At 34.7% G+C, this 12,229-nt stretch overlaps 1 protein-coding gene across 1 annotated transcript; it reads right to left on the bottom strand.

Moving 5' to 3' along the window:
* Positions 1-581: 581 nt before the first annotated feature.
* On the bottom strand, positions 582-5,143 carry LOC146735472 (uncharacterized). Its single transcript, XM_085506101.1, has 5 exons — positions 5,042-5,143; positions 2,282-2,598; positions 2,019-2,136; positions 1,640-1,805; positions 582-1,335 (listed from the first exon to the last, which is right to left on the bottom strand). The coding sequence occupies exons 2-5, from the start codon at positions 2,576-2,578 to the stop codon at positions 951-953; spliced, it is 966 nt and encodes a 321-aa protein (XP_085362227.1). The 5' UTR covers positions 2,579-2,598; positions 5,042-5,143; the 3' UTR covers positions 582-950.
* Positions 5,144-12,229: the final 7,086 nt, after the last annotated feature.

Below are 12,229 nucleotides of genomic sequence, written 5' to 3'. Positions count from 1 at the left end.
AATTCTGTGTATCATAACCGGTTGTACAATTAAACCATCCTTTACGATATTACTGAGCATTTCATTGTGTGGGAGTGGGACTGGTATAATAAGTTGTACAGGGGACAATCCAGGCATCAGCTGGCTTATTTTCGATATTTCAATCAGTAGGGTATCAAAGAACCCACAACACGAGGTGAAGGCGTGCCTCTTATCACTTTGTGGTCGGATGCTAGCCTACCCCGTGACAGCTGTCAATGATAATTATATCAATGATTACGATGTCAATGATAATGATAACAATGATTTCAATATCGATGATAATTATGTCGATTATTCCAATGTTGATGATTATGATGTTAATGATAATGTCAATGATAACGATGTCGATAATGATGTGAATGACTACGATGTTATAACACCGAGGATTATGATGTCGATGATTAGGATATCGATGATGATGAAGTCAATGATTACGTATTGATGATAATGATTACAATGTCGATTACTACGATGTCAAGGATTACCATGTCGATGACACACGTTATGGATTACCCGAATAAAAAAGTTAAAAATAAAACATAAAAAAACAGCTCAGTGCATTTGATGTTTACAATATTAGTGTTTCTATGTTATCGTTGTTTACCATTTACATTGTTGTCTACATTATTGCGAACTTGTGCCATTACATTCTGAAATCAGTGCCTATCTGATAAAAAATGTCCACTGTCTGTATTTTAATGCATGTCTTCTTTGAATAGTTATTGAAGTATTCAAAAGTTGAAAACGATCTTATGTGGAGGATGTTCAGATCTTCGGACGTTTGCCATCAGATAATTACCAATAAGATAAAATCACTCACCACAAAAAGGAATAAGTGAAATAAAAAAAGTGAAAATGCATGGTACATACTAAGCATATAATGAAAAGACTTATATTTAAGGAATTAATCTACTGATATGAACATTTTTTCACAAAGTAATCACAATTCCTTGTCGTTTGGCTGATGCATATAATGCCAATATAGTAGAAACAACTTGATGACTGTGCTCCAATGGAACGGGTGTTGGTTTCCCGTCTAATATCGAAGATTCAAATGCTGCAATTTCTGCCAGGAATGCATCACTTTTTGGCACAGTGATAGTTTTCATTGGCTGGCCTTCAATGCAAAGATCAAAAAAGTTGTCAACGCCGTAAGCATCAGGGTGATAAGCCGAATTTGTATGAATTCGTATTCTGCCCTTGCTACCATTAATTTCAAAATGGTTATCACTCGACGACGTAATACTAGATGTAATACATCCATGGATACCATTGTTGAACTGCAGAATTCCGTACAATGAACCATCCACACCCCTGAAAGATACATGTTTTTAAAGTGAATAGATATGTATAAATTGGTGGGCGTTACACAGAATAGTACTTGTTCAAGCATTATTATTGTTATATTTATGTTTGGTTTGTGTTGTTTGAAGTTCAGCTTGTCAAGTTTACATCTAGTCATTGGAGACGTGTTCACCAAGCAATGTCGATCTGACATTTTTTGGTTCGATAGTATGGTTGACACAAATTAAAACCATGTTGATAGCTATGAATTATTTCTTAAACATTACAATTATTATATCTATATATGTTTGTTTCTTATTTTAACAACACCAACCTTTCCGTTTTGCACTCCATGGCTGTTACTCTGCGTGGTTTTTCGTTCAGGAGGCCTATCATCATACTGACAGGGTAACAACCCAGTAGCCACAACGACCCATCTGTTCTTTTAGAAACTCCTCCGACATATGAACCAGTCATAAACTGAACATCACCAATAACCCCTAATGGTTAATGGTTACAATAAACATACGATTACAGTAGATTGCAATTGACTTGCATAGTGATTACCAAAAAAATCACAAAGAATCCTCTGAATAAAACTACTGAGGAATTTTACCTGTGATGACGTAATATGTTACAAATGATCTGAGTCAATAACATTAAAATATCTAAAACCTAAAAAACGAATGAATAAACATAAATGAATAAAATACCTGATTTTATTGTCTCTTGAATAGCTTTAAACTGTGGATGACATAAATGTACAAAACCTTCAACAATCAAAACCTTGTTTTCCATGGCAACTCTCTGCATTCTCTGAACATCAGATATCTATGAAAAAATTATATTTAATAGAATAAAACCAGTTATTAATATTGTGTCATTTTGAACAGGCCAAAACATGCCGCTAGAAATCTTTTATTTAAAAACAAATATGTAATTTTATTCCAGGATGTTATTTTCATTTACACAATACCTTTGTTGCTATAGGTTTCTCCACCATACAGTGTTTTCCACTCTCTGCCGCTCTAACTGCCCACTCAGCATGTAATGCATGTGGCAGGGGAACATACACAACATTTATTTCACTATCAGTCAACAATTCTTCATAACTACCATATGCTTTTGGTATGCCCAACTCTTTGGCCACGCTTTCAGCCTTCTCGATGCTTCGACTTGCTATTGCGGTGACTTGACTTCTCGGCGATTTTAACAGTCTAGGTATAAATCTTTTAGTGATATTGGCTGATGATAAAATTCCCCACTTCAACATTTTGCTGAATGTTATTTTTCCTAAAAAAGCAATGTTGATATATTTGAATATATTATCTATGTGCTTGCAAATTTATGACAGACGTAATTTTGGAAGATTTAGAACCTTAACATTTGCCAAAATTAGCCTAAATAACTAACAGAAAGTAAAATCACATGAAACAACATATTTGCCGTTTTATTTCTACCACCCCTTATTCATAGCTTTACGTAATCTAGTCTCATTATCAACAATTAATTTGCCGTTTTATTTCTACCACCCCTTATTACATAGCATTACGTAATCTAGTCTCATTATCAACAATTTATTTGCCGTTTTATTTCTACCACCCCTTATTACATAGCTTTACGTAATCTCGTCTCATTATCAACAATTTATTTGCCGTTTTATTTCTACCACCCCTTATTACATAGCTTTACGTAATCTAGTCTCATTATCAACAATTTATTTGCCGTTTTATTTCTACCATCCCTTATTACATAGCTTTACGTAATCTAGTCTCATTATCAACAATTTATTTGCCGTTTTATTTCTACCACCCCTTATTACATAGCTTTACGTAATCTAGTCTCATTATCAACAACTTATTTGCCGTTTTATTTCTACCACCCCTTATTACATAGCTTTACGTAATCTAGTCTCATTATCAACAATTTATTTGCCGTTTTATTTCTACCACCCCTTATTACATAGCTTTACGTAATCTAGTCTCATTATCAACAATTTATTTGCCGTTTTATTTCTACCACCCCTTATTACATAGCTTTGCGTAATCTAGTCTCATTATCAACAATTTAGTTGCCGTTTTATTTCTACCACCCCTTATTACATAGCTTTACGTAATCTAGTCTCATTATCAACAACTTATTTGCCGTTTATAATTTGTAATCTTTGATCGTTAATGACACAAGGGTTTAAACTTCCACTATCTTCTTACTAACTTGGCCCATTCAAAGACAGAAATAGAATCACGCATATTTGCAATTTTAGACCAACAGAAAAAGCAGGAAGTAGGTACTAGGCTCTAGGGAGTATCACATTCAAATGCGTGTACATCAACATACAATAGCCATAAAACATACAAAAGTCATAAAGAGCAACATTGCTGTACAAGTATATGCATTTTATTGCAAAATGATCTCTGGCACTGAAAGATATTTTAGGTAAATCTACTTGGGCTTAATACAGAATAAATAATTGTGTACATACAATCATACCTCATCATACTAGCCAAGTATGATCACCTACGGTGATTTGCTTGAACATTATAAAAACAAGCACAAGTAGTACTCAATATGTATTTATACCACAACCATGTAACACGCAATTCAAAAAACATCGTACATTTTTTTTCATCCATTTTTTTCTTGGATGATTAATAAATTGTTTATGTACAGGACACTTTGTATGCAGTCTACTTTTACAGTATGCATGCCATAATGCTTATTACCGACTTTATACAACATATTTATTAGAAAAAATTCTCGAACATTTTACACGATGAATATGTTGATTTTAGTATTTTCAATATTAAACATGCACGATGCTCAAGTTAGTAAATTGAATGACGCAGCACTGGACAGACATTATTTCTTTCTGATCTAATCGTTTTTTCTTATTTGTATAAAGTTATACTATAATTATTGATATTGAAAAAATATTTAAAACAGCAAATCGCATGCCAGTGATGTCATCACAGTAATTACTAATTGATGATTATACACACACCTACACACACACACACACTAGGACAGAAACAGAGATAGGGACCTGGACAGTGGTAGACATGGACATAGTCAAGGTCAAAACGTTATTTGTGATAATAAAAAAAGGAAAGAATTAACAATTTATAGTGTTTCAAAATATTTATTCCCCATTTAAAAAAAAAGAATTTATTGTTTAGTGATTGTTCAACAATATTATTTTCTCTTTCAATGAATAAATAAAATATAGTTATTTATAGGTGGTTCTATTTTCGTCGTACTTAACAGTTTAAATTAAATTCGATCAATACAAAATGAGTAAGATTGATAGCATGCCACGCAGACCAAAAAGTAAAATAGATATACCAATACTATTCTACAATTTTTTCAGTATTGGTTCATTTTAGGAAAATTGCTAGTTTCCTTTAAATAAGTAACAATTAAGTATTCCTATTGTGGATATTTCAGAATCAGAAATATATATGTAACAATCGATAGTTTGAAAATTTAATAACTTAGCAAACCAGATATATCAGTGTATATCTATGGCAATAATGAGTGCGCGCTCTGAAGTACAAGGGCTTTTCTCAATAACACACATCATCGCCGATGTTAATCACGTATACCCTCTAAAATATTCATATGATCTCATCGTATGTTGGCGGGAATAAAATTATGACACAATAATGAATGACAGAACCAATAAATAATTGTAATTGTGAAATAATTAGTGAAATAATAAGTAATTAGTGCTAATTACCTGTATACGATGTGCTGGGGAAATGGATACTAGGAATAAACGGCGTCTCATTAATGATAAAACACTGCTGGTTGACAACGTTTGTGAACACATATGGCTGCTTTAAATCCAAGCATGTATAACCAATCAGTGATCAGTATATATAAACAGCAGTGACCCGACAATAAAGAGCCAATAAAATGAAAAATGTGTGTTGTATGTTTCAGTGGCTAACGTCAATAGCCTACACTGTGAAATAGTTATGTTTCGCAAATTCAACTCGATGCGTCAATGAAAGAAACTAAATGCAACATTTCATTGTGTGAATAATTATTGACTGAAAGTACGTATGACATAGTTGACCAAAAACGAATAAACATTCAATAATATTTTAGTTAACTTACTTGTATAATACTTGATGTAATCAAAATCAACTCTATAGAATAACAGAATAAATAAAAAGATAACAAATAATTTGAAATTCAAACAGTAAACCAGAATAAGCAGAATATAGCTATTTCGGTAAATCTCTGAACATTGAATGGTTCTATGTTTGTACAGCACTTCAGATTATAACCGATTACCATGTTCCCAGATATAGATCTATTGAATATAGTAGTACCCGTTGAATCATTGTCGGCAAAAAAGGCATATGCAGCTGAATGGTTAAACTTGGCTTACCATATGAGCAATTGTATCATCTGTTTCTCATTTTTTTAAATCTAGGTCAGTATTTTAATGCGGTATACATTCCACGCCACGCTATACATGTGATGAAGGTGGTTAGTTTTAAATAGATTTCATGAACTCGTTGTCTCCAAAAAACCAACTCTTTTTTTTGTGCCAGGCGACAGTTCTGGACATTGAATGTCACCGTTGTCTCTCCTGACTTTTTTTGTATGTGCAAATTGCAAGTGCTATTGCTGACATATAGTGCATTTTGCCACAGAAGTCATATTCATGTTTGGGACTACATGACAGGGCTGTGTGGCTATCTCTCTGTCAAATGGCAATTTTAATGCGCTATCCTGGCGTCAAACAGGCTCGGTCGAACACAAGCACCTGCGGACCTTAACAAGGTTCCCCCAAAGTCGCATTCGTTAGTGAATGAATCTCGGCCAGTGGAATTGGCCTTCCCATTTAGTCTGTGGCACACTCACCCAGGGTAGGGGTTGACCCTTTGATGTTCAGCCTAAGGTAGGATTTGAACTTGGGTCTACCGATCATAAGTCTGGAGCGACAACCACTATGCTACCAGTGACCAACTCAAGGCATCAAACTTTATAACGGGCCAGTCAGACTGACTTCCATTGAGCGCTGACCTGGGCTACATGGGCATTCCGTAGTGACAAGCAATGTGGAACTAGTTACAAAGTAATGTGACATTGTCAATTTCTTTATTTTAACAATAGCGTTTGTCTGAAATGCATAATTGTCGTATCATATCCACTTGCCACCCTCGTATCGTTGAACTACGATGCCACGGCGATGACCACGATGGGCGTATGCTTAGGACGCTGTCCAGCTCGCTACGGTCACCAATAAACAAAATATTCACTGCACGGCGTTCACATTTTCACCCGCATCAATGCTGCTACTGTACGTAGCAATAGTAAAGATAATAAATTTGATACGATGCATCACTGCGTGCGAAAACCTGATGACTGACCACAGCCACATGTAACGCAAAATGTATATTGCTTTATGCCAACCAGTGTATATTTCGGTTAGACAGGAGGCCGGTTAGACAGGAAAATAATTTTAGAGAAAACAGAAATTGTCACTATTTAGCTATGCGCCAGCGCGTGGGCACGCAGTTACGGCATTAATTTGCCATTTTTGTAAACAACTGTAAAAAAATCTACGAAGAAGTCAGTCATTTAACATTGTTGGTCCGTCATCCGAATATCTCAGTAGAGATAGTCTAGTCCGAACCTCATTCTTGTTCAATGTACCGTTATAAGCTGCGCTATTTCCGGAATACTCTCTTTATCAACAGTAACAGTAAAAAATACTAACCACAATATGCATTTAATTAAAACACGTCTAGGGCTCGTACTCTCTGTGGCAACTAATTAAATTGGCGAACACGATTTTCATTGTTTTCGTTGAATCCGCTATGCGATGATTAGAAATTCATTAGGAACTGTGTAAATGTTTTTGGAGATTCAATGACGCAACCTGTTTCAGCGGACCAACGTCGCGTGTTAATTATTCAAGCTTAGTAGCAGAACGCCTTTTCTGGATCGTGTTTTTGACGTTTATCCGACAAAACTCAACTCTTACACTATGTATTATCATAAATACTATATGCCACGAGGTTGATTCAAATATTTTGATAAATTATACAAATGCCCAAATGTCTGGTTCCAAATATCACTCGTGTTGCGGGGTTCTTTTACCCGTACCAAATGAATTATTTATACCTCTAAATGTATAGAGTGGTTGTGACCAGTTCAGCAATATGTTTGGGAATACGAACATACAAACACAGCATACTAGAGAAGAGAACTAATCAGTTACAAGTAAAGGAATTTAATTAATCACGGAAAACCAATGCATTACAAATAACATTAACCGCTCCCTATACAAGGTAAGGAAATAAATATATACGGTTCGCTCCTTAAACAAGGGAAATAAATATATACAGCTCGCTCGGGGTTATGCGCACCAGCGCATGTGATGGAATAATGCCCCAGAGCTGACAAACACGAACGAGTAACTTATGATAGAATAAATGATAGATTAAAAATAAATAGACTTATTGATGTAGCTACACAACTTTCAAACTAAATACGGCATTCCCCGTGTCCATTGTTGCCTAAATTATTTGGTTCGTGCACGTAGAATAGAATAGTCATAAAACATACAAAATACGTTTCACAAAAATTAAATTAATAATTAAACACTTGACAGCTAGTGCCCCAGACTAATGGAAAGTGTGGGTGTGAGGTGCATGCGACTCACATTTATGTCCGTACGACTTGCAGTTATGCCCGTGATGGAAGTCAGCGCTCGTTGTACGAAGAACGGAGTGTAGTCACCACCAGGTTAGCAGAATTGGAACGATAATACACGTTGAGACCATTCGCTCGCAGAAACCCAGCGCTGGTTAGTCTTCAGGAAATGTTCCAACAGCCATGTGCGTCACCACAACTTTTAGAATCTGGGACCAATTTTGTCAAAGGTCAAAGGAAGTTGAAATGATTGCAACATTAATGTCCAGTATGTAAATAATGAAAATCTACCTATCTCCTACCTCGCTGTCATATAGGGGTCTTATCCTTAACTGATGACCACAGTGAATATATTTTAATACAGACCTTGTGACACTATATATAATCACCGCTGTGATATTCATAGTCACATACATTCACTTTGGCACGACATAATTGACCTGTATGTTCGAGAAAACCCGTTTTTACCGGAGCTTGGCTGGAGCTGTTTACTACATCGTGATTTTCAAGGAAATAATCCCTGGGCCTTTAAGATAGAGAGTTTGTAACCTTTGTTTGTAAGAGAGCTGGGGAGAAATGGGTGAATAAAGCTGGACTATATGTAATGAATTAATGTATTTTCCTTTCGGTCGAATCTGGTATCTCCACGTGTAATCGCCAACAGTCAAATGAGACTGTGGACTAAACTTGTTGCCATGCCCTTGCTGAGGTTACACAAGCAAACTAAAAGTTTGGAGAAAATTATGCAAACATCAACCAATATAGGTATTCTGACACACAGATTCAGGTGCATTTAGTTTACAGATAACTTATGCAAATAAGAGCATATGACAGACTTTAATAAATTCACTCATTAAGAATGTGACCAATCAACTCGCCACGTCCAAATTTGAATCGTATAGCAAATGTTCTAGAGTCCATTTTTTAGCAACGTGGATAACACAGGCAGAGGTAGCTGGAATATAAATGTAATTAATAACAAATATCCACTAGAAGTGTTTGATTGTTTTAGCTTTTTAAAGCGGGAGTGCTGGTATAATTAGGGCTAAACAATTCAGCAAAATAAGGAAGGATGTGTAGTCACGATTTCTAGCATTTAACTAATCTTATCGATTTGATTAGGACAATTTGTTGTAGTTTATAATAAACAAGTTAACAATAACGTCTTGGAAAAAAAATCTTAATTTAAATTTGGTTATTGCCAAGTTTCTTCTAGGATATCGTTGTGCAGCACATAGTAGTGCAACTGGTAGAATTCCGGGGAATTCTTTTCACAGAGACATGTAGTGCAAAATTAATGTCATCAGAAACGACACCATGGTTAACGTGTAAAATTCAGAAAATTTGATGTGGTTGAATTTGTTTTTGTGAGAAATTTTCGAAAAGTGTATGAATGGATATATAATAATAATATAAAATTCTACATATTAAAAAAATAATAGTGGCAAATCAAATTACTTTAAAATTTAAAATTAATTTGAAATTGAAAAGAAACAAATATTATATGTATAGTTTGCTACAGAGGAATGTGAAGTATACTTATTTATGTTGGGCTAGGTAGTATTGTATTGAAGCATTTAGCGGATTCTCAATTGTGTGGCAGAGGGCAGTTTTGAAAATAAAATAGGCTTGACTACATGGCATGTGTAAAAATTTAAATCACATACAACTATACAATGCCATAAAGTCACCCAAGATAGGTAAATCAATGTATGTTCTGGGATTTATAGCTGAAACAAATGAAAACTGTGAAATCTACGAGATCGGACATCCACATCATTTGGTCACATATGAACGTTCAGATAAGGTTCTATGAAAGTCCGTCTTTGACAAGAATGAAATCGACACTGTATGTTTATCATTTACTTACAGCCAAACACAGCATTGCATATGTATTGCCATAAACCCGGAACTCAAAACACCGCCCTTTGACATGCAACACAAACATGATTTAATGATTAATGTTTGTGACCAGGAACATTAATAATCAGAATCAAATATATGCATTGTGATCACAATGAAAGCAACTCAAAGACGTTGCAAAATGTAAAAGAACACCTCCTTCGAAAGAACAAATTCAAAAATGAATTGTACTTTTGAAGTGTATGAAGATACAAGCGAAAACTCTTCACTGGCATCACAGAGAAATATTATTGCCCTGTCAACCGTTATACTAAATAAAGATTCCAATTGCCTTGTCAATGGTTCAGCGCACATGCGCACATGTTAATTGTATAGATAACCTGTGATGCCACAGTGAGTAAGGTCGCTTGTCTGACTCTTGTTAAATAAAGAAGCCTGAGCGATCCTGAAAGATCTTGTCGATTGAGGTGAGAAGTGATCAACACATTCACAAGTTTTCCCAGGTAACGCCGTGTACGGCATCTACGTTCAATCCAAAATAATGTCACAGCCTGAAGATATACTTATTTGTTGTTGATTCAGACCCAAATACAAACACTGGGCTGCAATGTTTACACGGAAATTGTACTTATTCATCGTGTATGCTAGCTACGTTCAATCTAAAATTAGCTCACAGCCTGAGGACATAAGAATTTGCTGATGATTCAAACATTGGGCTACAATGTTAACACAGACAATGTAGTTATTCATCGAGTGTGTCAGCTACGTTCAAATAAAAAATGTGTCACAGTCATATTTATTTTGCTGTTGATTTTTGTTGAGCCGACAGTATTTGCTCACTAATCACCTAGTGTTAATAAAAATGTGCATACTAATTATCTAATTAGCAAATTAATTCGTATTTTTTTGGCTTTTTCACTTTTATCTCAAGACTCATAATCATATTTCAATGAACATTTGACTTTCTAGGACACTGCACAAGCCTTATTATTTTACATTAAAATATTCGTATATTAATTACCCGATTTGCATAATAATAACAACTCAGTTTTCAGCTTGTCCATCAATATCTCACGTACTTATCTTATTTAAATGAGTCTTTGTTCATAAATACAAATTGCAACAATATAATGTAATATAATGTTTTGGGTTTATAGTTATTTTCTTAAATTGCATAATTATTAAACAAATTTAAGCATTTTCACTTATTTTTGTATGTACTATTCATCAGAATTCAATAATGAAACGTTTGGAACCTACTTCTGAACACAGAAAACCGTGGTATATCGAGTATTTTAGACCGACTTGCATAAATTGAAAATAACTTTCATCTAATCATAATTTTGCACATTGGTGAAATATTTGTTTTGAATTATTAAATGGCCCATCTATATAACGATTTTCTTTTATTAATCACGCCACGGCTGTCCACTCATCTTTGCAAATAGAAGACTTAATCTGCATCTACACTCACAGTGTAGTTGTCGTAAAACATTACCTCATGATGACTGATATTACCTGTACGATTAATTAGCTAAAGATAATGTCTAAATACGAGAATGAATCTGGCAAACCAATGTATTATGACATGAAATTTATGTATTATCGCTGGAAAATGTTGTACGATTTCACCAAAATATTAATATATGTTCAGGTACATAGATGGTAGGTGATGAATCTTCATTAGGAAGATAAACGTAACCCTAATAAGTACATATAAATATACATTTTTGGCACTATTCATCATTGCACACTGAAAGTACAAGTGAAATGTATACAGTGGATGCAAAAAGAAAACGTGCTGCTCTTTTATCTGTTGTGTCTAGTTGTTATGTCATTACTTGAGCGCACATGCTAATTGTATTATCAACTGTGCAACCCCAGCCTGGCCGTTGTCAAAGACAGAAACCAGAACGAAAGTTGAGAAGTGATAATGAACACATCAACCGAACATTTTTTTCCAATTATCAGGTCGTGGTGCTGTGATTTCTATTGTTGGTCACATGTTGGCGCAATATTGCGTGTTTACTATATTGTACGCATCTTTACAATATTGTAAAACGAAGGTATCGATTTTGTTTTAGACTTGTTTTAATCAAATCTGACTGCCAGTCATGAACGCCAAAGATGTGATATCGTTTTCTTTATACAGAACGCGTTTTGTTCACATCTCAGCAGACGACATAATACAGAAGCTGGATTTTCAAGAGTCGGATACTTTACTAGACGTGTGCTGTGGAACAGGAGAGTTAACAAAACTGGTGACTGAAAATGCCAGGATAAAGTCTACTACAGGTTAGAGACGATCAAGTACATTGGATGCAAGACTAATGTAAATACTGGCAACGTTTATATTCATTCCTAAAATGAAATAAACATTACTATTTCA

The sequence above is a fragment of the Saccoglossus kowalevskii genome, chromosome 12 (genome assembly GCF_978046115.1).
Source record: "Saccoglossus kowalevskii chromosome 12, keSacKowa6.1, whole genome shotgun sequence".
Classification (NCBI taxonomy): Eukaryota; Metazoa; Hemichordata; class Enteropneusta; family Harrimaniidae; genus Saccoglossus; species Saccoglossus kowalevskii.
The sequence above is the reverse complement of the archived record's forward strand: the minus strand, read 5'-3'. Positions and strand labels throughout refer to the sequence as shown.